The sequence below is a fragment of the Crocodylus siamensis genome, chromosome 2 (assembly GCF_052110815.1).
Source record: "Crocodylus siamensis isolate JL-2025a chromosome 2, ASM5211081v1, whole genome shotgun sequence".
NCBI lineage: Eukaryota > Metazoa > Chordata > Crocodylia > Crocodylidae > Crocodylus > Crocodylus siamensis.
Genome location: NC_143396.1, coordinates 141,411,948 through 141,437,946, shown reverse-complemented (window position 1 = coordinate 141,437,946; position 25,999 = coordinate 141,411,948). Strand labels below are relative to the sequence as shown.

General features: G+C 44.7%; 1 protein-coding gene across 2 annotated transcripts; it reads left to right on the top strand.

Annotated features, from left to right (window-relative positions):
• Window positions 1-1,036: 1,036 nt before the first annotated feature.
• Window positions 1,037-25,352, top strand: HPSE (heparanase). 2 transcript variants are annotated; one of them, XR_016440853.1, is made up of 12 exons: window positions 1,037-1,349; window positions 4,546-4,691; window positions 7,705-7,830; window positions 8,262-8,435; window positions 9,553-9,724; window positions 10,675-10,722; window positions 18,387-18,480; window positions 19,065-19,171; window positions 20,383-20,497; window positions 23,000-23,089; window positions 24,019-24,165; window positions 24,292-24,425. XR_016440853.1 is itself a non-coding variant. In XM_090036975.1 (12 exons), exons 1-12 carry the CDS (start codon window positions 1,162-1,164, stop codon window positions 24,449-24,451), a joined length of 1,596 nt encoding a protein of 531 aa, XP_089893101.1. In that variant the 5' UTR covers window positions 1,038-1,161; the 3' UTR covers window positions 24,452-25,352. The 2 variants fall into 2 exon arrangements, 1 of the variants encoding a protein (XP_089893101.1); XM_090036975.1 differs by having other exon boundaries at window positions 1,038-1,349; window positions 23,000-23,118; window positions 24,292-25,352.
• The last annotated feature ends 647 nt before the right edge of the window (window positions 25,353-25,999 follow it).

The window sequence follows — 25,999 nt, the reverse complement described above, 5'->3', positions numbered from 1 at the left end:
AGCAGTACTGCAACAGCTTCCAAACAGCTCTGATGTGTGGAGGGGGCTTCTGGTCTGAAAAGCAGCGGTGTAGGAAAATGGACATATATAGATTTCCCTCACCAACAGCTGGGGTTAGGTTCCTGAAAGTTCTTGTGGTTGGCAAAACTGTGGTAGGTAAGATAAAAGGCTTATGGGAAAAATGGCAGGTGGTGGGCTGGTGCACAGCCATGGAAAACCATAGTTACTGAAAACTGTATGCCTTGGTAGCCAAAATGGTATATAGAATATTAAGTGTGGATACTCAAGACCATGGTTAGTGAGGGAAACCTATACTGTCCTCCTATTTCTGCCTGGGCCAACTTCAGCTTCTTATTTCTGCTGCCCTGCATCAGTGTCCAGGGTGCTCTGGGCCCTTTCTCTCTTGCCTGAGGAAACAAGTCTGCTTGCTACTAGAAAGTGATGGGGTTTGGCTGGTGATCAGAGTGGGGTTTGGGCAGGGTTCAAATTCAGGAGAAGAGAAGAAGTCCAGGCTGCAAGAGTTGTTGCTTGTAGCTGTGGGCCTAAAGACACAGGCAAGGTTCTTTGTGTAGATGTGATATTACAACTCGAGTGTCCAGGGTCTGGAACAGACTCCCCCAGAGGTGGTACAACCACCTACTCTGAATATCTTCAAAAAACTTCTGGATATTCACCTTGCTGGGGTCATCTGATCCCAGCAGTCTTTCCCACCCACGTGCAGAGGGGCTGGACCTGATGATCTCGAAAGGTCCCTTCCAGCCCCCAACATCTATAAATCTTTTATTAGACCAACTGAATAGCTGGAGAAAAGTTATTTGCAAGCTTTCCGACACAAACACCCTTCTTCAGGCAGTGGGAGTCTGCTACCTCTGGGCTGAGCGACCCGTCATACCCGCGAGAGGCTGGGCGTTTTCGAGGGGAGGCAGAGCAGAAGTGCTGGGGCCGGGGACCCACAGAGGTATCTTGGGGGGTCCCAGGGCAGGGCTGCGCCTTCTAGACAACTGGTGGAGTCGTGAGGAGAGGCGGTCCCTAGTCCCGGGCGGATCCCACAGGCCCCTCCGCGAGCGACTCCTCCCCCGGGCCGGGGCCGTGCAGCCCGGGAGGCAGCACCTGCCCCGCCGGAGCGGCTGAGGAGAGGACGGCGAGAGGCAGGGAGGGAGGATGCTGGCGCTGGTGCTGGCGCTGGCGCTGGCGCTGGCGCTGGCGCTGGCGCGGGGCGGCGCGGAGGCGGGCGCGGAGCTGAGCGCGGCGCTGCGCGGACCGCCGGCCGCCGAGGTGAGCGCCGCCTTCCTGTCCCTCACGCTGGACGCCAGCCTGGCCACCGCGCCGCAGTACATTGCGCTGCTCGGGTGAGTACGGCTCCCAAGGGACCCGAAATGTCCCGCCAGTGCCGGCCCCGTGGCTGTGCGGGGGAGGAAAGAGCCGAGTCCCACTCCTTCCCTCTGCCCTTCGATTGAGGCAGGATGAGCCCTGCTGTGACACCCCTGCAGCCTCCCCGGCCCCCGAGGAAACCACCCGCTGCCCCGGACTCAGCCTGGCTTCCTGCAGCTCCTTCCTCAGCTGTCACCCTTCTTCTCTGACCAGAAGCCTTTTCTTCTTCAGCTCTTCTTCCTGCTTTCCTCTCCCTGTGGCTCCCCACCTTCCCATCTCCTTCTCTTCATCCTTTTGCTGGCGGCAGACCCCTCTCATTCTTTGTGCACTGGGTTCCCTTGTGCCCTCTGTCCACATCTCCCCAGCCTTTTTTTCCTGTGTTGTGTCCCACTTTTCTTTCCCTCATGGGCCTTTCAAGACTGGACCCCTCTCAACCCCCCCTCAGAAAATGCTGGTTCTTGCTTGTTGCTCTTTTTGTGACTGTGGAAAAATCACAGAGCTGTTCTTTGTGGCAAAGGCCTCAGAAAGACCAGGGCAAGACAGTGTTTCTCACACCCTGGGTTCCTAGTTGAAATCTTTGCATTTACCTTGTGAATCACATGGAGGTGTTTTCACACCAAACAGTGCTGCTGTTGTGTGGCACTCTGAAAAGTATATACACCACCCACCCCAGTTGAGAATCACTGGGTACATCTACATATTCATTAATGAGCCTTAGATACTGCACATTTAGCTTAGTATTTCCTTAATAATAAAATACTAACTAAATGAGCAGTACCTAGAGTTACTGTGCAGTAGCGCCAGCACATAGTTATTTAGTGATGCTTACTGTGCATTAGCCTAATAACACTGCACAGTAGGCTATTATCATGGTTTTTGCCATGGCATGCTACTGGTCAGTGTTATTAGGCTAATATGCAGTAACTGTCTCATGGGAGAGAACACATTCCCCTCTCTCTGCTTTTCCTGTCTTTCGTGCATGTTGGCCACCAGAAAAAACTGCCGTGGTGTAGGGTTCTTCCTGGTTGCCTGTCTTTTTTTTTTTTTCACTCCCTGGGAATGAGATCCTGGAGCTGAGCTATTTCCTAAAAGTCTGGTACTTTCGCAGTGCAACAAGAGGAGGAGACGGAAGTGTCCTCCAACCTGTCTGAGAGAAGGTGCAGTGGCTCTGTGTTTCGGGCCTCTCTGATATTCAGCAGCAGAGTAAAAGCAGAGTAGCTAGCTGCCAATCAAAGAGCTCCTGATTCCTGCTCTGTCAGTTTTTTCTGCCACTGGAAGGAAGTTGTTAGTGGCTGTTAATCTCCTATGTGTTGTCTCATAAGGGAGATAAATAGCACCAGTGCAGATGGTGACTAGATGCTAAGGAAGTATCTCTGTTCCTCCTGTGTAGTGGCTGCTGTGCTCTGGGAACACAAGTCCTGCTTGTTACTCCAGGGAGAGGCCTGTCTGAATGCAGAAGATTTCATAGCTTAGTTTAAATGCTCTTTGAAAGCTGCAGAGTTAAACAGGTGTGAACTCCTGTGTGGACTGTCTTTGATGGTTTAAAAGGGGCTGATGTGGGTTTAGCAGAAGCCAATGCAGGGTCCATTTTTAATATCAGTTTTAAATTAAAGCAGTGCAACTTTCTTGTAGATCTAAGGCCTTTGTCTGGTCTAAGAAGATAAAAAGAGAAAACATTATATGCTGGTACCAGCATTTGAGCCTGAAATATGGGGTCTGTCGTTGCCTCCAGTTGTTAGCATTTTGGGTGGAGAAGGGAGGGGAAAACAATAACTAAATACCTTCCATTTGCAAAGAACTGTCCAAATTGTATCCATAGAATTTTGGGGGTGGAAGGGACACTGAGGGTCATCTAGTCCAATCCCCCACATCTGTGGCTACTTTTCCTTGATAGTGAGGGTTTTCCTTGGACAGCACTGCCTCACCTGCAAAATTACAACTTCCTACATGTGCCAGTTCAGTGATGTAGGGGCAGCTTGTTACATGACATGGTAGCAGAGTATGGATATGGGGATGCTGTAGCCAACCCAGGCAGTGTGTGAATGGGTGGGCATAGAAGGAGACAAAGAGGAACGCAGGGGTGGGGAATTATTTGGGCCAGAGGGCCACTTAGGGAGTTTGAGGTGAGCTGTTGCAGGCTGTCAGCATCTGCTCCCACCACAACAGCTCACCAAAACTCTCTAAGTAGCTTCACCCCAGGGCCCAGCCCCACACTGTCACCACCTGGTGATCCCAAGGTCTCCATGGAGATTGGTCTGGGACCACATGGGCAGAGCACACAGATGGGATGGGACCATGGATGGGTGGGGAGCAGTGTCAGAGGGTGGGACTGGCAGGCAGGACTGGGATCAGGATCACCGTGGTGACAGTGTGGGGCCAGAGCCTGGGACAGAGCCGCAATCTGCTCCCAGCATGCCCCTGTCTGTGGCACTAGCACCTGTCACAGGGACATGCAGGCAGCATGTGGCAGCTCTGTTCTAGGCCCCTACCCCATGGTGTCACAGTCCCCTGATCCTGGCCCCAGCCCCACCGACCCATCCTGCTCCTGGGTGCTGCTCCTTGCCCATCCCTGGCCCCATCCCATCCACCCAGCTACACGCCCTGCCCACATGTGTCCTGGGTCAGTCTTCACGGAGACCCCACACACCCACTCCATCCAGTACCTCCAACAGTAGGTATGAGGCAAATGGGATGGGGTGCCTGGGCAGTGGAGTTGGGTCCAGCATGGCAGCATAAACTGGCAGCAGCAGCTGGAAGGAGCTGCTGCTTCAGAGGCTGCAGGGAAGCAAGCCCAGCTGCCATGCCACCCCAGCCCTGCTGCATCCCTGGAGACAGTGGTACTGGCTGCATGCACCATGACCCAGGCTGCTCTCTGCACCTGGGTCAGGTGGTGCCGAGGGACCTTCTGCAGGCCGGACAAAATCCCTTTAAAAGCCAAATCTGGTCTGCAGGCTGTATTTTGCCCACCTCTGTAGTAACATGACTTAGGATATAAAAGGGAATGGGAACATGTTCTGCCCTTGAGGCCATGTGCTGCGAAGTGTGGATCTGGATCTGAATGTCCCTGGTATTTAGATCCAAGGATCTGGTTCAGACTCCATCTCTACAAATAAGACTGGTTTGCTGGATTGTGATGAGGATTTTTGTTCAGTTTCTCCATGTTCCCTCCCACAGCAATCGCAAGCTGCGCACTTTAGCCAAAGGATTGTCTCCAGGCTTCTTGAGGTTTGGTGGCACCAAGACAGACTTCCTGATCTTTGACCCAACAAAGGATTCGACTTTAGAAGAGAGAGAGCTTTGGGAACTGCAGGGAAATCAAGGTAAAATGGAAGGTGTGGAGAAGCATGTTCAACCAACAACCAATCTTTGACTTAGTTAAAGGCTGCACTCTGAAGCCCACTGCAAATACAGCAAAAACATGGCAGCAGCATTCAGAATTCACCAGTGATTCATGATTCCAGTCCAGGTTTAAATATCAGTAACTGGACTGATGTTCGTGAATCTGTCTCAAGTTCTTCAGGACTCAGTTCCTATTGCTGGAGAGAAAAGTACATGCAAGTAGGGCCTGCTGTAACTACACCAGAAGGCTGAAGGAACCAATTCCTATAACTGGGAGAGTGGTACACAGAATTAAAAAGAAACAGTCAGATGAGAGAAAAGAGATTATTCTGCCTGAACACTGACTAGGCTAGGAGGCTAATGCTGCACAATTTGGGGTCCCATTCTTTACATTTAAATATGGCAGGTCTGAGAGCTAAGATATTGGTGGGTTGTTCGAGTGCCAAGCTTTGGCCTCTAATATATTTCTTTGAGAAGATGCATAGCTCCTTAAAGTGGGTTTTACAGTGGAGAGCCTTGACAAATGGTAATATCCAAGGGTGCTGGTAAGTGTTAAATATGAAGTCAAACGTTCCTTTCAATCCTATATGTTTTCTTGCAGCAAACATCCTCTCCTGTTTTCAGTATGATGGCATCAGTGTGTGGTTTATGATCTTAGATGTGTAAAAATAAGTAAATAAATAAATACAAATTTAATGCTATGTGAAGGCAATAGTGAGGATTTCCAGAACTGCTATCAGGGCCATTTCATGTGGGATCATGTTAGACATGATCAGGCAGGAACAGGCAGTTCCTGTTGCATGGAGCAGGAAATGTTGCTTTTATCTATGTCATGCAATGACAATGGGTAATGACAGGTCTTCCTGTATTGAGGGTTTTTCTATTTATTTGTGTGGTGCAGTACATCTAGGGGCTGCAGTTCATAAGGTCTTTAGAACAAGGCCTCCTAAAACTTAAACATTAACAAAAGTTTACCAAATTATGCTGCCTGTTATCTAAACCCACTATATCCCAAGGCAGGCATTTTGGACTTCCCACAGACAGACTTTGCACATGCTTAAGCACTTTTTTTAATTGGGTCTGTAGTAGGGAATATTGCTCGATCCAGTAAAATGCTTGCAATCTGTAAAAGCACAAAAAAGCCTGCAGTGTACCTAAGTGGGGTGACCAGAGCAGCAACCCTCGGTGCTGCCTTGCAGGAGGGGAATAGCCGCACTAGGCTGATCACTAGGCCTGTGCGAGTTGGCAGCGATCCAATCCGGCTTCAGATCCGGCCACTTCGGATGGCCATGATCCGATCTGGAGCTCCAGACTGGGTTTCCACCTCAATCCAGCCGAAGCAGCTCTGAAGCTTTGGAGTCACCTCGGAGATCCAGCCATAGGATATAATGGGGAATCAATGAAATATCTATAACTTTGTTGTTTTTTGTTTAATTTGGAGGAAACATGCAGGGATGATAGCCTCTGCTGAGAGCATAAACCCTGCCAAGTTTCAAGAAGATTGGTATAGGGGTTTGGGAGAAACTGCACCCCAAATTCTTAAAAGCCAAACTCATGTCATGGCTGTGTGTTCCAACACAGGGGGGTCAAAACTGCAGGGTGGTAGCTCTTACAGAGGCCACAAAGCCTGCCAGGTTTTATGGAGATCAGTGCAGGGGCTTGGGAGGAACTGCACCCTAAGCTGTGGGCAAGCAAAACTCGTGCCATGGGTGACACTGCGTGTGTTAAGGTGCAGCAGGGTGACAGCTGCAGCGATGCTGGCCCCTGCTGAGGCCACAACCCCTGCCAACTGTCGAGGAGATCGGTGCCGGGGGGTTCTGGGGCCCTGCACCTCTGGCTGCTGACAGACAAAACTCATGCCAAGACTCTCTCTGTCTTGGGCCAGTTGATTGTTTGTATGGATTGTTTCCTGTCCTTAGCCTGGTTTTGTAGGTGCTAATTGATGCTGGTTAAGTCCTTATGTAGTAGCTAGGTTCTGTGTATTAAGTTCCTAGTCCCTGTGTGAATCATGATAGATTGATTGGTAACTGGTAACACAGTAGCTTAGCAGCCAGGCCTGCAGCAGTGTCTCCCCTCCCCGCCCCAAGGCAGACACAGTCAGTCCCACAGCACACATGGCACCAGTTTTGCTTGTCTGCAGCTTGAGGGGCAGTTCCCCCCAAACCCCTGCACTGATCTTCTTGAAACTTGGCAGGATTTGTGGCCTCAGTAAGAGCTACCACCCCTGCAGTTTTCACCCCACTATGTTGTAACGCCTAGACGTGACATGAGTTTGGCTTTCACAAATTTGGGGTGCAGTTCCCCACAAACCCCTAAACCAATCTTCTTGAACCTTGGCAGACCTCATGCTCTCTGCAGAGTATACCACCCCTGAAAATTTCATCCAAATTGGACAAAAAGCAACGTTATAGATATTTTATTGTTTCCCCATTATACCCTATGGTCGGATCTCCAACGCAGCTCCGAAGCTCTTCGGAAGCTCCGAACCGCTTCAGGAAGCCTAACAAGGCCAGCACTTTGACCTGGATGTGCTGCTTTGGACCCCAAAGCATCCGAAGTGTCTCCGGATCCAAAGTTCTGTCTGAAGCCTCGCACAGCCCTACTGATCACACTTCTGCAATCAGTACTAGCCTTTGCTACCCTGAGTATCACATGGCTGCCCCAGGTGCAGAGCTGCTCAGCTATGCCCACTGAAAGAGCTACCACTCTAGGGCTACATCCACCACTAAAGACTGAATATTGTTGGATTATGAAGCAGACATCTCATGTGGCTCGTTTCATTTAAGCAGGATTGGGTTGATTCTTCCCATCCATTTCTCAAATGGTTAATATGGTAGGAGCAATCAGTCTACAAAAATGCCTGTATGATCAGCTCTGTACAAACTAGCTGTCTGTCTTTATGTGGACTCTGATCTTCTATTTACTATAGCCTAAAAAAACACTATGAAAAGTTTATTACTTGGCTCACTCATGGTTGTTTTTTTTGTACTGCAGATATTTGTGGAGTAAGTTCCACTCCTTTTGCTTTGGAAGAACAACTGCTAATTCAGTGGCCCATCCAGGAGAAATTAATCCTTGAGGAACAGTATTGGAAAAAACACAACACCACCACCATTACAAGTAAGATGTTTGACTCCTGAGCTGCAATTTGCAATAAAAGATTGGAAACTGATTTGTGTTTCACAGCAAAATTTTCAGAAGTACTTAAGTCTCATTTTCAAAAAGCATTTAAGATCCTTATTGTTACTGAAAATCATTGGAACACCCACACCTTTCAAGCATTTCTGAACATGTTACTCTTAGTCCATGTTTTTCTATTTCATATTTAACATGATTGCCAATTCCAACAGGATTTGAGAAGGTGTTTGGCATTTTCCAGGAAAAGGCCTTCTGTGTTCACAGGGCAGGACCCTGTGATTCATGTGCCATGTGCACCTACAGCAATAAAGAAAATAATAATTGCAGGCATTAGGCTGCACTCTGTTCTAGGTTAATTAGTACTTTAGGCCTTCGAAGAAAGAAGTTTTATTATTCCCTTCCTTTTCTTACAGGAAGTACACTGGACATTCTCTACAACTTTGCCAATTGTTCAGAATTTCAGCTGGTCTTTGGACTTAATGCCTTGCTGCGGAAAGGCAACTCTCAGTGGGATAGTTCGAATGCTCAGTTACTCTTGGATTACTGTGCTTCCCAGAAGTACAACATGTCCTGGGAACTTGGGAACGGTAAGTGACAGGTCTGAGGTATGTGTATGTGTGTTAAGGAAATCAGAGCCATAAGTATATCTTCTACCTGAATGGCACAACATTTCAGAAAACTCTTTGATGTGCAAACCCAGTTCAAGAGTGACAGATTTGTTACGCCTGTGTCTTAATCTCTTTTGCCAGCTGACCTGTAAAACCATAATTCAAATGTGTTTCAGATTGTTTTACAAGTAGAAACAGGATGGATCACAATTTGGGGCTTTCCAGATACCGTGTAATGGCATTTAGGGCCTAGAGATTGTTGGATGCTGATAACTGCTCTCTGTTAGGGAGGAGAAGGCAGGGAAACAAATATTGCTGAGGTTAGAAATATGGTCATTGCCAGAGAGGGAGGGGGAGCATCCCTGGTAGTGGGTAATAAGAAAGAACACAGGTTTGGGAATGGGGGAGCTAGAGGTAGACTATGTTAGGAAAGAGTAGTAGAAGAAGCTTAGTTCAGGTGGCAAGACAATGAGAAGTAGTGGAGGATAGCAGCGGTCTCTGAGGAAAGAATTAATGGGAGAGGATGGTGGAGGTTCTTTGGAGCCAAGAAGATAGAGGGAGATAGCAAGCCAGGAAGTGAAAGAGAACAAGGAGGGTGCTAGCTAGATCAGGCTGGGATAACCACTATCATGTGGCAGTTGACATTAATTTTCAGGGCACCATAACCTATTCAAGAACTGATTCTGTACAGCGTAAGTAAAAATAAAATGGTGTTTTATTGGTGAAAAGAAATGGTAGGAGACTCACTGCTTAATTTGTACAACATCAGTTCATTTTTTGTACAGCACTTTGGGATGAAGTGTGCTAGAGAAGTGCAGATGATTTTTCTTATATATTTAAAATAATTCAGGCAGAGCACTGGAGAAGGTACTAGCTGTGATAAGCCTTTGATGGTAGGGAGTGGTCTTCTGAAGTTGCTACGGTCCTTTTTTTCCTGACATTTCATGTTGCTTTGTAGCTTATCTAGTATCTGCTTTTTGCATTTAGCACCCTGTAAGTTGGTCAGTTATTACTGCTGTGCAAATTTTGACCCAATCATTACACATTTCTTTTGGAAGCCTACTAAGAAGAGTCTGTGTGTATGCATTTCTTCCAGAGCCAAACAGCTTCAGGAAAAAGTCTGGCATGTATATTGATGGCTTCCAACTAGGACAAGACTTTGTTCATCTACGCCACCTTCTGAGTAATTATAGTTTCTACAGAAATTCAAAACTGTATGGCCCTGATGTTGGTCAGCCACGGAAGAATACTCAGAAGTTGTTGAGGAGGTAAGAAAGCAGAAAACAGGCATAAGCTTGATAAGATAGGGCAGGAAATTGAACAAAGGCTGTAGGAGTTGGGTCTGAGAATGCTGAAGGTGTTAAAGACGACACTGAAAGAATGAGATGCCATTGAGAATTCATTTGTTCTTAGTTTTGGAAAAGAATCAGTTCTGGCCTCACAGTGTGTAACTGAAACCCAAACTGCATGCAAGAGACGAAGCGTCAGCTCTTAATGTCATTTAGCCCAGTTCCACTGCTGCAGGTAATATCTAAATCAGCTGAGGATCCATCCCTGCAACGTAGCAGAGTTTCACTAACCTGCACACCTTGCAGTTGGTGATATAGTACCAAAAGTAACAATAGCATAAGTAGGAGTATACTATATACATTAAGTTGTAGGCATCAACTTGAGGGAAGGAAGAAGATTAAGGGATAAGGCACAAAGAATGTTTATTGAATTGAAATGGGAAAGTCTAAATCATCCAGAAAAAAATTATCACTTAGCATAGGTTAGTAGCATTCCAGTGTACCAGAGAGAGAATTCTGGAGGGATTTTTAATATCTTCCTCACTCAAAAAAGTTCAAATCTACTTCTAACACATTCAGCTTAAATAAAAGTTGTAACTTGTGGCCTGTACCTCAGGATCTCCAAGAACCACACAAACATTAGGTAAACCTTTCAACAATTCACTGAATACCATTTTATAGATGAGCTAAACTAAGGCCCAGGAAGGGTAAGTGACTTGTCCAAGATCACTTAGCAAGTCGTTATCAGAACTAGAATTTGAATCTAGATGTTCCTGGCTTTAAGGCCTAGAGTCTAGATGCTGCTGTTTGACTGCATTAAAGACATGTTTGTTGTCACTATCAGCCCTTCATTCACAGTATTATCTGCTTTTCTCTATCAATATTCAGTATGTTTAACATAGTAATGAAACTCTGCTCTTTACTTTCAGCTTTCTGAAATCAGGAGGGAAAGTAATTGATTCTGTCACTTGGCATCAGTAAGTACAAAATATGTGTCCGGTTGCTTTTATAATTGACATAGCTTTTTTTTTTTTTAACGGTAATTTTAAAATATAATAAGGGCAAAGGCAGAGTAAAACAAAATCAGTTTATGTAGAGTTGTCCCAAAGACAAGGTTTGCAGTTCACAAGACATTTAGTTTTTGCAACATTTCCCATGAACTAGATCATGGGTGGGCAATCTTCAGCCTATGGACCATATTAGGCTGCTGGAATCTTTAGATCTGGCCCATGGACACAGGTCTTTGGTAGCATTCAGTATGGTGGCTTTGGCTGCAGGTGCTCTCCCCTTGCCACTGAGGAAACAAGCAGCAGCAGTGGCGGGGTCCTAGCATCCCCCTTGCTGTCCACCTTCAGCGTGGAATGAGTCATTCCACCTTTCAGCTGAAAAAGATGTTCCATAGATCCTGTGCTGCTCAGTGCAATTGTTCTTGTGGGTTGATGATTGACTTTGCCAGTTTCATAGAGGAGCTGTGCTGAACTCCAGGGATCTAGACACTGAAGCAGGAATCCAAACAAGTTCACTCAGAACTCTGCCTTGCATTTGGCAAGATTTTACTGAACCCAGCAGGTTTTGAATAAAATGTTATGGGCTCAATAAGCTGTCATTTTCTTAAGATATTGTCTGAAAATTTTCCAACCACCTCTACATGTAGACAGCTGCTGTTCAAAATGCATGCAGTCAATATGGCATATTGTCTCCCTCTGGTGGGGAGGTCACATGCAGAGCTAATAAGCCTGCTTACAAAGTGGGTCTCCCAGCTCAGGCAGTAGAAAATAGTGCTTTTAGAACCAGAATTTCTATGTAAGAGCCACACTTCTGACATCTTCCGTACAGCTGATGCACTCACAGCTGATGCACTCACAGTGAGTTAAAACAGTATTTTCATTTTAATAAAAGGAACAACAAAACAAAATGGACAGGGTCCAGTTGCACTGAGGACTGGACAGAGGGTCCTGCTGGCCTCAGCTCCCCCACCCCAGTCCCTGCAAGAGGCAGAACAGCAGCAGCATGGTACGTTAGGTGGTGGCACTCCATCCCAACCCCCTCCTCCTCAGTCCCCATCATTCTTGACAGGCAATTGGCTAGTTATAGATAAAAATACATCATATACTAAAAATCAAACATCTACTATAACATTTTAATTTGATTTTTTAAATTATTTTTGTCCTGATTTATGTTTTTTAGAGTATTGTGTATAGAGGTAATTGCATAATAGCTCAAAATAAAGTCTTGTTTTTGTATATTGTGTTGGGGGTGGGGTGGTGGGATATATGGTGTGTGGGTGGGGGTTAAGGGGCATGTGGCCAGTGTGTGGTATCTACCCAAGTGCTATACATGTGGGGGGTCTGCTCAAGTGCTAGGTCCTGGGAGATGGCCAGGGATGCGGGGAGGAAGGGAGGGGGCAGAAGGCACATGCAGCACAGCTCACCTGGGTGATGTGGTGCAGGTACAGTCCACCCCCACCCTCCATCCAGCCCACGGCTGCCCCCACAGTGCTCCACTTGGGGTTGAGCTCTGCCCACTCCCACCCGGGGCAACCTGCATTGCACTCTTGACTGCATCTTCCCATGGCCCTCGTCCTGGCCCTAGCCAGCACATGCAGATTCCTAGTGAGGCTGCTTCTGGTGTGGCTGCAGCTGCCCAGATACTGCTTGCCCAGTACACATCCCCATGGACACCACCCTTCCCCATGCTACCTGATGCCTGGAGTGGTGCAGCAGGGGCAGGAGGAGAAGCCACTGGAGGAGGGAAAAGCCAAGCTGTACCAGTGTGGCTGCAGCTGCACTGACAGCAGCCCTGCTAGGAAACTGTGTGCTTTGGCCCTGGCCAGCAGATTGGAGCTCAGCACAGGCTGCCCCAGGCAGGAGTGGGCAGGGCTTGACCCCATGGAGGGTGCATGGGGCCAGCCAGGCCAGATCCATTCAGTAGGAGGGCTAGATCAGGCCTGTGGGCCATATTTAGCCCACCCTTGGTCTAAAGACTCCTGTGTTTCAGAATGGTTCAAGCTATACTTTCAAGTCTACCGGCTTTGCCTTGGAGAAGGAAGGGTGGCATATGTAGGTAAAAGTAAGAAAAGAGTGCTAAAATGTCAGAAAGAATTTAATTGCCACTTGTCTTGGAACAGTAATGGTTTATTTTTGCATATGTAAGCCCTGACTATATGACATCTTTTTGTAGTGACTTTGCCTGATGAGTTTTGATGATGTTTCTCCATAGTGCCAGACCGCCAGAAAGGATTTCTATCTCTCTCCATCTAAGATGCTAGTTTTTTCTTTTCTTTTCTGTCTTGCTGATGCAGACCATACCCTTCCTGTGCCTGCCTGTCCTACCTCCTTCCAATGCTGTACAAGTGGCTTCCCAGCTGTCTTACCTTCTTTCTCCTTGGTCTTAAATAAATAAAGAATGCAATCAAAAAAGAATGTTTTTTTAAATACAAGGATTGTCTAATAGACTGCTTGGAATGCAAAGCTATCATCCTTTCAAGGTTCACTTATAAATGAAAATCTGTGGCCATGCAGATCCTAGAAAGGCAGGATTTTATCATTCTAAACATAGTCAACAGTCAGCATATTGTGGCATAGTGTACATAAAGCCCTAGGTGATTGCTACAAGTCTGGTCTGAGAGGGACAGGAGTATGAAGTGTCATCACAAAGAGGGGTCTTTCATCTTGGTTTGATGAAGGTACTGAATACATTTTTCAAATTATCACAGGTCATTAGGCATTTTCTTCTGACCAAAACAATGGTACAATATTTCTGTCTTGGAGGATTTCAGGTGGGGTTTTTCACATTTAGAAAAACCCAATAAAACCTATACAAGGAGCAGCAGTCTAGCTTGTCTCAAAATTCAGCAATCCTACAGAAATTTCACAACATATGTTTTCCTACTGGGTGGTGAGAAAGAAACCATTCACATGTAAAAGGACAGTAACTTCTCAGGCTTAACTGGGGTAAACCACTATAACTAAGTACAGAGTCAAGAAGCTTGAGGCTGAATCTTCGCAGGTTAGCCTAAGCTGCATAGATTGAACCAATTAGAAAGTAAATAGACATTTGTTTTTGATTCCAGAAATGCAGCCACATGCCTGCAGTGCCCAAGGCCAGAAGGCTGCGGGTGTCAGAGCAAACATTTCTGCTAGGCTGGAGCTTGAGCCAAGGCTAATCTGCCCACCCTACAAGGGGGCGGGTATTTGCAGGGAGGTGCAAAGCATTCAAGGATGCTGGGGGACTGTGAGTTAACTTGAATCTTGAGGAAAACTGGGACAGAAATTCAATAAACCAATTTAACCAAATCAGTTAAGTCTGATACTACATTCATCCGGGTTTGTCTTAAACCAGTTGCAACCATTTTGAAAATGGTTTATGTGCATTGAATTTCTATTGTGTTACATTTTTAGCTGGTTTCTGATCACTTGTGCTGGTTTATGTGTAATTTCTGTCCCTAGCCAATTAGTCTGAAAGTGCAAGCTGCTCTACAAAAATGGCAGTTCCCAATTAGACACATCAGAAACGAGGTTCTTCTATGACAGGGGCGGGCAATTATTTTGGACAGAGGGCGGCTTACTGAGTTTCAGCAAGCCATCAAGGTCTGCATGACAGGAAGCCCAGGGCAGATTAATGTTAATTTTCTAAATTTTTTAGGAGCCCCATGGGCCAGATAGAATGGCCTGGTGGGGCGCATCTGGCCCCCAGGCCACATTTTGCCCACCCCTGCTCTATGATACCAGCGGTTTATGAATGGCCTTGCATTATTACAGCTGTAGAACCGTACAAACAGTAACATGATTGTGAGAGGGACATTAGATGGAAAAAAACCATCATTTGCAGTTCAGGGAAATTTACCTGTTGTCCTATTTAACTGAAAATATCAGTTGTCATGGGGACTGAAGCACCATCGCTTGCCTGCAATTAGATGGACATGATTACTTTTAGGAACAGAATAGTGCCAGTGAAAGCTATGTCTATAGAAGGTGAGGGTTCTGGGCATGTAGAAGTGTAGGGAGCAAACAAGAAGGTAACTGATAATTTTAGAGAAATGTTGTCTCTGAACATAGGACATAGCATGACTCGGAAGAGTGGGGTTTAGTCTTAGTTTACAAAGGCCAACCCTGAGCATCGCTGCGAGCCTCAATGATTCATGCTCTGGTCTGTTTCAGTGTCATTCCACAAGCCCCACAGTCACCATCTAGCATGCCTGCTCTATCTTGCAGTAAGTGAAAGCTAAACCGAGGTAGTTGACCCCTGAATGAAACAACTCCTTAGTTACCACAAATCAGTTTCCACTTAGCATGAGCTAGAGCAGACACAGGAAACAGTTAACATGGAGCAGCGAATGCATGGTAATTCCCACCCCCCTCCCAACCCTGGATCTTCTTAATCAGTTTAATTTATTTGTCTGCCATACCCTGAGAATCTTGCAAACATTAATGAGGCTGTAGACCAGAGGTGGGCAATTATTTGGGGTGGTGGGCCATTTAACAAGGTTTGGTGAGCTTTCATGGGCCACATGGGTAGCCCCACCTCTTGACAATTGCCCTGCCCCTTGATTGCCACCTTGGGACTGGAAGTCCCGTCTCTAACCCCTGACCTTTAGCACTGGACCTTTACCCTCCCCTGACCTTTACCCTCCCCTTGTCCCCCCAATACTCCTTTTTGGAGGGAAGGGTTGCCATCTTAGAACCACAAGGGAAAAAGCAAATCATACACTAAAAGTCAAACACTGACTATAACATATTTTAATTTTTTTACAAAAAATATTGTCATTTGTGTTTGCATAGTGTATATAGAGGTGATTGCATAATAACCCAAAAATAAATTCTTAGTCTTGTATATTGTGGGTGGTGTATGTGTGTGTGAGTGGTGGGGGGGTTTGTGAGGGAGTGAGGCTGTGTATGTGTGGGGCACAGGGTATGTTCAGGGGGGTGTATATGTGGTAGGGTGTGGAGACAGGATTTGGGTGTGTAGCACTTGTGGGGTATGGGGGGGTGAGGACCCTCCCAACACTCCCCCTATGACACAGCAGAAGATGTTGGGCGCTCAGGGCTCTGGTGCCCAGCACAGGTGCTGGTGCCTGGCAGTGCACTGCTCTGGCCAGCGCTGCACATCATGGTAAGAAGTGCAGCTGCCAGGCCATGTCTATTGCCGGCACTCCTCACTGCACATGCGCAGCCCCCACATTTGTGCTGCATGGGAGGGAAGCCCCATGAACTGGAGCCAGCTGCCTTTCCTGCCTCCATGACCCATGTCAGTGCAGGGGCTGTGTGCGTGTGGCAGGGAGCAACAGCAATAGAGATGGACCAGCGGGGGCTGCATTTCTCACCTCAATGTGCAGTGCTGGCCAGAGCCGAGCATCAGTGCCCCACACGCCCCCGCCTGCTGCTGTTGCTGCTGCTGCTGCCTGTGGGGGCTGCACAGCATGGGGAATTTGGGGGGAACCCCACAACTCCCTCACACCCACACACTCTCCACCCAACTCCAGGCTGCCACTACCCTCTAGGCACTGACTCTACACTGCAGCCAGCCCCACACTCCACACTCCTGATGTAAAAATTACGGTTCATTTCTTTTGGAGGCTCACAAATAATAATTCCTCAGGCACACATTATTAGCAACACAAAGGGTATATTTGCAAATAGGGTCAGAGTGGAGACAAAAGACCACTCTGCCCCCAAGGAAACCTCTCAGCTGGCTTTTATCTTCTTCTCCTGGGCACGTGTGCAGAAACAGGAACTCTTACAACTCATTTCCGGTTCATACAAACATACATGAAATGACGTCACGTCGTCCGTCGCATGTGCATTATAATTAACTACTTAAGTATGCGGGGTGGATAGGCATATATGCATTAGCTAATTATGCATGCTTAGAAAGCTCTCCAGGTTACCAAAAGTTCAAATCCTCTCTCTCTCAAGGACACAGTCATTTGAATTACAGCTTCTGTAATCTGCATGAGAAAGCAGAGGGAGGCTTGGGGGGAGTATAGGAAAAAGATAGTAAATTTGCCAAGAGGGGAGGGATGTCCTTGGTGGTGTTTCTTTTTATCAGGTACGAGATACAAACTGTGCAGTTCTAACAACACTCTATTCATTATACATTTTTAATAATATTTCTAACACTCCCACATAGCTACAGCTCCACCCCCACCTCCACCGCTTCCTTACCTGCTGCCTGGAGCAAGTGGGATGCTAGGGAAGCCAACCAGGTCCCCTGCAGCAGCAGCCCTGCCTGGAAGCTGCCTGCTGGCCAGGCCGGGCCCTTCCACCTGCAGTAGTGAGAGTGCGGTGCAATAGGGTATGTTAAGGGCATGTGTATACGTGGGTGCCTTGCTCCCACCCCCATGGGCGGAAGAGCGGGGTGGGGTACAATTCATTGGTGGATGATGCAGGCTGGGCGAAAGTGCCTGGCAGGCCGGCAACCGTATTTTGCCTGCCTCTGATTTATAGAGTAGTGACATTGTTTTGAAATGCTGATGTTTGGATATATAATGCCTAATTCAGGAAAGCTCTTAAAAACATGTTCAACTTTCAGTATATACTTGATCGTGCTTGACTTCAGTAGAATCTAAGTAGATGAATAGAGGTGCTCTTCTGGGTCAACGTCTATTGTTGAGGTCATTACCAGGATGATGTTATGCATAATATGATATAATCTTGTGCTAATATTGTATAATATGCCATATTACTAATTTTAATTTAATTAAAAAGAAATAACTATGTTGTTAGGTTTTATAAAATCCAGAGAAATAATGCAAATTGAGACTAATAAAAACTCTTCAGTAAATAATACCTCACTACATACAGCAAATCTGTCATGATGGAAATTTAGCAACTGCATCGAAAAGGGATTTTGATACAAAACACACCTGCAGCAGAGAGCATTGCTGGAATATTTTAGAGCGGTCAGGTCCAGTGTGAGTGGCAGAAACCCTTTTTAGGAAATGTGGTATTGGTTTTGTAATTTAAAATTAACCAGCACATTTCAAGACCCATGGGAAGCCCTAGGGGCCAGAAGACGTGGCTTTGTCGGCCAGCAGTTGAGCAGCACTTCCCTAAGACCTTGATCTCCCAACCCACAGTTGGATACATCTGACTTGAACCTCACTTCAGCTGATGGCAGGGAAAGCCATTGCCCAGGTATCCGTCTTCTGGGTGTGTAACCATCCCAGTGACCCCAAGATCAGCAAAGTCCTTCAGAAAAAAAATGGAAGTTAGAACCTCTGCTTCCAAAGCCTAATAGCACCAACAATTTGGAGGGGTTTTCTTCTGTTTATCATCATAAAGGACTTAGACACACTTTTTTCTAGTAAACTAGATAATTTGGGATCCTGGTTCTTTTTTTTAAAGCTTTGTTTTTTATAAGTGTAGGATTTTTCAGTCACTCATGGCCAGTGATCAGTGTGCTCTCACAGATGCAAATTCAAACTGCAACCATGAAAGCTTGTGGTTTGCACAGTTTGAGCTTATGAATACTTGAAAAGCACATGAGGGAAAGGAGGCAGGGAATGTTAAATTTAAGGTTGCAAGAAAAGCCTGAAGTCATGTGAATAAATGCACTATGTAACAAAGCTTTTTAGATCACATTTTATTTTCTTGGCTGCTTCATTTACTTTTGCTCTCTTGGGGGTGTCTTAACTTTTCAGTTACTACGTAAATGGCCGAACTGCTACCAGAAAGGATTTCTTGAGCCCTGAAGTGCTGGATACCTTTATTACAGCAATAAACAATGTTTTTCAGGTACAGTGTTTTGTTACAATGTCCTCACACTTAGATCCAATACTGAGTGTAGATTAGAATAGGATAAACTAGCAGTTAATTTAAGCAATCTAAGAGATTGTTCTCATTGTAAATAATGTAACAAATATTAACAATGCTAACAACATCTGATCCTATGGGAAATATTTTGATGGAAGGTGAATCGTCATTTAACCATAAGGCTGGAGAGAGTATACACTACAGAAATGAAAACAGATGGATTTGCCCATGCCGTCACAGCCTCAGAGATGGAATTTCTGGGTGGATTCTGTCATTTTTACATGAAGTAGTATCTCATTTACTATGTATTCCTGCTGACTTCAGTAGGATGGCATGCAGAGTAAGATGCCACATAGCGTGAGTAAGGACATTTTTTATGTGCCATTTTCTGCATCTGGTCACCAGATCTTCCCTGGAGCTGTGCTTCATTCAACCTGAGCTTGCTAGGAAAAACCTCTGAAATTCATACAACTTACCCAGAGACCTGACTGGATCTGATTGATTTAGGGAGACCCATGGGTTTACTTATTTACTTTTCTTTATCCTAACAATATGACATTCTCTAGATTGTTGATGGAACTGTTCCTGGCAAAAAAGTTTGGTTAGGAGAAACAAGTTCAGCCTATGGAGGTGGAGCACCCAGACTGTCTAATGCGTATGTTGCTGGCTTTATGTAAGTAGAACAGCATGCATTTACTCTTTTCCAAGGTGGTTCTGGGAGACCTGCTTACAGCTCTACCTTTAAAGGCATATCAGCAACATTCTTCCTGACTAAGTAGGAATGGGTGTTGGTTTCTCTGAAGCCTAGTAACATTCATGCATTTACAGATCTAAGTTCATTGCTCTTAAGCCATCCATTTCCCATGGCCTGAAGCTGTTACTCCAAAATGCATCTGTGAGATTTAAGCATAAAGGATAGCCAAATATGCAGTAATCTGTAACTTCTGGCTAGAAAAATAGGTTTCTCAGTCTTCTGAATAGGTAAAAAAGCAGGACTAAGTAAGTGCAGTCCATAGAGGATGGCATGGCCTTTGTACCTTTCTTTAGAGTAGCAGATTGGGTTTAGAACTGGAAGCATGACCCACAAAAACTATGGCTGCCAGCATCCAATGAAATTGGAGAAGTAATTCTGGTAAAGTCCCAAACTTCAGTTGTAACTTGTGTCCCATCCACTTGTGATGCCAACATAGGATCAGTTGACAAGTTTGAAAAGACCCGTACAATAAGATGTTCTTTTTTCTTTCTTTTACCCAGACTAATCTCAAAACAACTAACCATGTTGGTATTTAAATTGTCCCTAACAGATTTCAGAGTTAAAACTTCACTGAAATGACTGGAATACTCAGACCTTTAATTTATCTGTCTGCAAACTCAGAAAGACACCACACTATTGTTTGGTTCATATTATTGAAGGTTATCTTGGCAACCAAAAAACGTCTAGGGAATTTAATTGTCAAATGAAAGTCAACTGCTAGAATTAAATATAACCTGAGCATCTGATAGTCCACCTCAATCTGCCTGTGCTGAACTCAAGATCATATAGTAACTCCTTAGCTCCACCAGTTGCCTTTGTTAATGCAAAAGAGGAAAATGGCTTGGGAGTTCAAGGAAACAGTACAGTTAAACCAGGTAGCTAGTCAGAATCCAATCCAAAATGCTTCTCCAGGGATGCTTCTCCAGTTCCTGATTTTTTTATTTTTTTATTTTGTTGCACAGTGTTTTGTTGGAGTCGGCATTGTCTCATTTTTCTTATTTCTGCCGTACGCAGAAGTCAAAAAATAATTTAATCTACATAATTTAGTCTAGATCAACAGGTATTTTTCTACATATTTTAGGACTGTTTGCATTAATGTTTAGCTTATCTGTCTTTCTCTTCTCCTGCAGGTGGTTGGACAAATTAGGACTGTCAGCTAAATTGGGAATTGATGTGGTGATGAGACAGGTATTCTTTGGAGCAGGAACCTATCACCTGGTGGATCAGAATTTTGAACCCTTGCCTGTAAGTATACAATAATATTAGTTTGATAACAACTTCATATATGTATATTTACATGCTGGCTAAAGCTGATGTACAGGCAGAGGTCAGCTATTATAACAACCTGGCAAGAGCTGCAAATACTGAAAGGTACTCACAGACATGTATCCTTCTGTCTAAAATCAATTAAGTTCTGAGTATGGATCAAATGTGCTATAGCAAAGCAACCTCTAGCAAAAAATGTTGAGAGAGTCTTTGAGCCTTAGCAGTAGAGATGAGCCTGAGAGAAATCTGATCGTGGTCCAAACTTTCCAGACTCATGAGGATTTTGTTTAGTGTTTTTAGTTTGGGTATTTTTTGGGTGAGTGATTTTTTTTTTCCAAAAGTTGTGATGAGACATCACTGTTTAGCTCTTTTAACTATGAGCTAACAACATAATATTATTTAAGTACAAAGCAAGCATTTTATCACAGCGAAAACCAATGTACTTTTTTCTTTCCTATATCACAAAGAGAACATGTGTTATTTGGAACAGTGTTTTGTTCTGATGAAACATTTTCTGCATTATAGCTTCTGTTGGCTTTGTCTAAATAAGCAGCTACACTTAGGTGAGGGAGTAACACTTCCCTGCCTTTTTCTTCCCTTTTCTCCACATGTGGTCCCCACCCAAGTTGTGGCTATTACAGATTCCAGGAAACAGGGCTGATACAGCAAATAGTGTCTCTAGCTACAGTGCTGTTCTTTGTGTTCTCATCAGAGTGGCAAGGCTGCAGGTGGAGGAGGAGTTTCTTTAATCTGAAATAAAAGTAATCAAAATGAAAAGCCACTGCTTGTTCCTGGGTACAAAAAACATTAACAAAAAATAACAGTCTTCACAAGTGCTCTCAAGGCTGCTCAACCCCATGTGAGACCAAACCATTGGATTTTGGAGTGTAGCCAGAGTGCTTCTTACAAGTTCAAGAGCTGCAGAATTGGAACTGGCAAGTGGGCTATGGAAGCAGTGGGAAATGTATACAACCATAAGCAAACCCATCTCTTTGGGTTTGCTGGTGAGTTACCCAGCAGAGCAGTGAAGCTTGTCCACGTCCTTTGCTCTGAAAATCAGACAGTGTCCAGGGTCCAGCAGAAATATGAAAATAAAGACAGTTTCTAGGACAGCTAGAAGCTTTTAAGCTTTGATGTGGTCCTCATATGGTGTGGGTATGGTCAAGGAAATGATACTGCAAAAAAACAGAACGTATCAGCTCTGCGTTGTTTTCCAAGCCATATCTAGTAAGTTGAACCAAAGACCAGGTTTTTCCTGTTGCTAGCACTACAGTGCTCTCTTGTGGCAGACAGAAAGTTGAACTCATCAATAAAAAACTGAGTGTAAAAAGAACAGTTCAACAATATAAAGACACAGTTATGATCTTGCCTGTTTTTTGCCTTAGTGTAATTGCCGTGATTTCTGTGAGGTTGCTCTGGGCTAGCAAAAATGTGCACCTTCAGGATAGAATCCCTGATATTTATTGAAAGGCCACTTTAGCAGTGAAGAATGTAAATGGTTAAAGCTGTTTTAAAGGCTTAAGTATCACCAGGCACACATGGAGCCAAACATCAGTTGTTTCTTTCCAATGCTGAGGATAGCTCAATCCATATCGATTTCAGTGGAAGCTCAAGGTGCTTAGTGCCTTGTAGGAAGTACCCAGCATTTTTCAGAATCAAATCCTCCATCTCCCTCTTGAACAGCTTTGTATCCCCTTCTCACAAGCACAGTGACTCTAAACACACTATATGAATGCATTCATTTTACAGTTCAGGGTTAGAATTTGCTTCTCTTTCCCATTTTTTGTGAATTGAACAAATTGTACATGAAAGATCCAATTTTAATCTCTTATCAGGTGATAAAAGGCAAACATGAGAGTATCATAAAAGTGGAATTCATATTTTAGGGGCAGTGAAAGTTGTTGGTGCTTACTGAGAAACCCTTCAGCCCAGGGAGTGCACTCAGCCTTCTAGCGTTTTTACTTGGATTCACTTTTAAGCAAACACAGCCTGTATCATTACATTCTTCTTTATCTACCATTGCACCAGTGGGTGCAGCTGGACTTGTTTGAAAGGACTGGTAGTATTTGCATTTTAGAGTGTTCACATTCCAGTAATTTGATGGGGATGGCGCACTCACTGCACTATCACTGTAGCCAGCATACAGCAACTCAGAAGTGTGCTTTGGGGCTAAACTGCATTTTCAGCCTGAGACTTCACACCCAGCAGGGCTCAACATTCAGTATTTGACAGTGAATCCTGTATACCTGAATATAACAAATTATAAGGTGATAAGGGGGGAAATGGATATGATCATCCATGCTTGTTTGTACTTGTTTCATGCAAATCGGGCACAGCCCTCAGGATCTTGGCTGATTGTCAGGCTCAGATTTTGAATGTTAAAGAAAATGGTATCATTTCACAAGAGCACCTCAGGGTATTATTTTACTCTGATCTTGACAGCTAATTTGCCAGACTGGATTTTTTTTTTGTGCAACACAGGATTACTGGCTTTCCCTGCTATACAAGAAGCTGGTTGGCACCAAAGTCCTGCACGTTGGCCTGAAGGGGGCAGACCAGAAGAAGCTTCGGGTATACCTTCATTGCACAAACTACCACCAGTAAGCATTTAAACACAACACCCAGGACAAAGGACTACTTGGAAAGAGAAGGCCCCATTGCAGTACAAGCCCATGGGAAACCATGAAAACATGGCAATAGCCCACAATAGGCTTTGCAATAGGCTGCAAATGTTCTGCATTCACACAGTGTAACATGGAGATTTGTGAGGGAAATTTTTAAAACATTAGAGACTTTCTGACGAAATGTTAAAATGAGCAGGTCATGTGAATTGCTATCCAAAATTACCTAAGAAAGGAGGGATTGGCTTGTGGTAAAAAACAATGGGTGACCTGGGTTTGTTTTTTGCCTTGTAATAATCTCCCTGAATGGCCTTAGGAAACTACCAAAACTCTCTGTTCCTCAGTCCCCAATTTTTAGAATGGGAACATTTCTTTCCTTCCAGCCCTGGCCTGTCTTGTCTGTAGAATCTTCCCCGGTATGAGAAAGGAGACCTGCATTAGTACAGAGCCTTGCACAGTGAGGCTCTAGTGGCAGGGGAAGCCTGTAGGTGTTAAAAATGGTAATGATGCCACCCACCATTGGATCCTTCTACAGTGGAAGGATTTCCCTTTTATCTCCCTGCCATCCATCACAGTTCCTCAGCAGACTAGGCAAGGAGCTGGCTCTGCAGCCAGAGCTGCTGATTCAGTTGCTCCCTCCCTGCAAGGACCTCTATTCCAGGAAACTATGAGCCCTAACAGGGAGCAGCTCAGCAGTATGCTGTGGGGAAAGTACAGATAGCCACAAGGAATCATTTGTCACCACTTCAGGCTGTGGAAGCACATGTGCTCTGGTGCTGAGGGGACAGACTCTGCCCAGTTAGGGAGGAACTTTCTTCACAATTCTGTAACTTCACTTTAAGAGCTGGTCATAAATATGCCCTCTCTCTTACCTTTCAGCCCCAAGTACAAAGAAGGAGATGTTACACTGTTTGTTTTAAACCTCTACAATATCACAAAGCGCTTGCAGCTACCTTATTACTTATCTAATAAACACATAGATGAATACCTTTTACTACCTCATGGGAAAGATAACATATTTTCAAGGTAAGAAGACATAATTTTCTGTTGTTGTAAAAAGTACCCCAACTCACAAGTAGGTGGCCTGTAACCAGGTCTCTATGAGTCTCTAAATACAAAGCATAAATACTCCAACAACCTCTCTCTTTACAGATCTATTCAGTTGAATGGTCACGTCTTAAGGATGGTGGATGATAAAACACTGCCAACACTTAACGAGAAACCCCTCAGTCCAGGAAGCATGCTCGGCCTTCCAGCTTTTTCATATGGGTTTTATGTCATAAAGAATGCCAAAGCTACTGCTTGCATTTAAATGTTATGCACACACTCCCAGGGGGTTTATAATAGCAGTGTGGCTAGAATTAAGGTTTGATAGTAAGGAGCTGGCAAGATTCTGGCAATCTTGATGCAAATCTGTTGGTGGCAACAGCACAACCTGAGGGAGGAGAAGGCATAAATTTAAACTGTGTATGGTGTGTGCAAGGAATATGTTTATGTTGAGCCTCAAGAACTTTATTTCCAGGGGGAAGAGGTTGATTTTTCCTTCTCTTTGTCTCTAAGAGGTACATTTACAACCATTCTTTCATTCTGTATGCCTCTGCCACAAGAGTTACCTTGCATCTGCAGATCTCCCAGCCAGAGACTTAAAAGGTCCCTCATCTTCTAGTTCTTATAAATATGTAAGCACAGTTTTTATAGCAGCACTGTTTTTTCCCTTACAAAAGATGGGGTTAGTGTGTTTCTGATTATACCTCAATGTCTTCATTGCATGGTTTCTTCAGTGCCTACGAAATGTGACAAAGCAGGAGGCAATTGTGGGGACTGTGAATTATGAGCTCTGATCATTGGGATCTCTGATTAGTTGGTAGTCATGTAGGGAGCAAAGAGAGGAAAAAACACGCTCCATGGCAAAATAAGGAAAAGTTTTATATGAAGAAGGAGATGGAAGCAGAGTTGGGGAGAATGCAGAAAATGAGAAAGAAGGAAATTAGGTCCACTAAAAGCATAGCTAAAGGAACAGGGGAAGAGGCATACTTCTTTCCCCTTATTTGATTCCTGGCATAACTCAGATCATCTGAAATTGGGTGAAAATGACTGTTGCCCACTGATTTCCACTGAGTTATGGCAAACTACATCAGCTGGGGCTCTAGTCCTGCATATTCAGAACATAATCAAAGCTCTTGAATAAATAAACTTGTCGTCTTGTCAACATACTCAATACTCAGTATCAGTTTTAAAGACACTTCATCTCATAGAGAGAGAAAAGAATCCCGCAACATAGTAGTCATTTCCAGTATCCTAATGATCGCTAGTGCCTGACTGAGTGCTCATTAAGGTTATAGATACAGCAAGAATGAAAAGCTGTATCCATTTTAGCCTGTACTCATTTTTCAGACTTAAAAACCCCATAATCTTTCTGTAACTCCATCAGAAAAAAGGGTCTCCTGTATAAAGGTCCCTGATGTCACTGAGTTATGATCGGTTTGGCAGTCCCTGTTTTTTGTCCTTGAAGAGGAAGAGGAATAGACAGTCTGATCCAAAGCCCAAAATCACTGGAAAAACTTTGGTGAGGGACCAGGCTCAGAATAACTACGTAGCATTCCATGGCCCTAGGAGAAAGGTGATTTCTCCCAAACAGACCCATGAGCCAGCTTCATAGTTACAAAATTCAGGAAACCAATACAGATTTTTTGGGCCACCAGAAGTGAATTGCAGCTGGACCCTTCTCTTCTTGGCAAACTTTCATACCATTTTTTTTCTCATTTCAATCTATTACATTTTTCTTTATACCCACAACTTTCACCTCTGCACAATTCCTATCCACAAGAACTACTTATTCCTTCATAAATAAATGCAAATT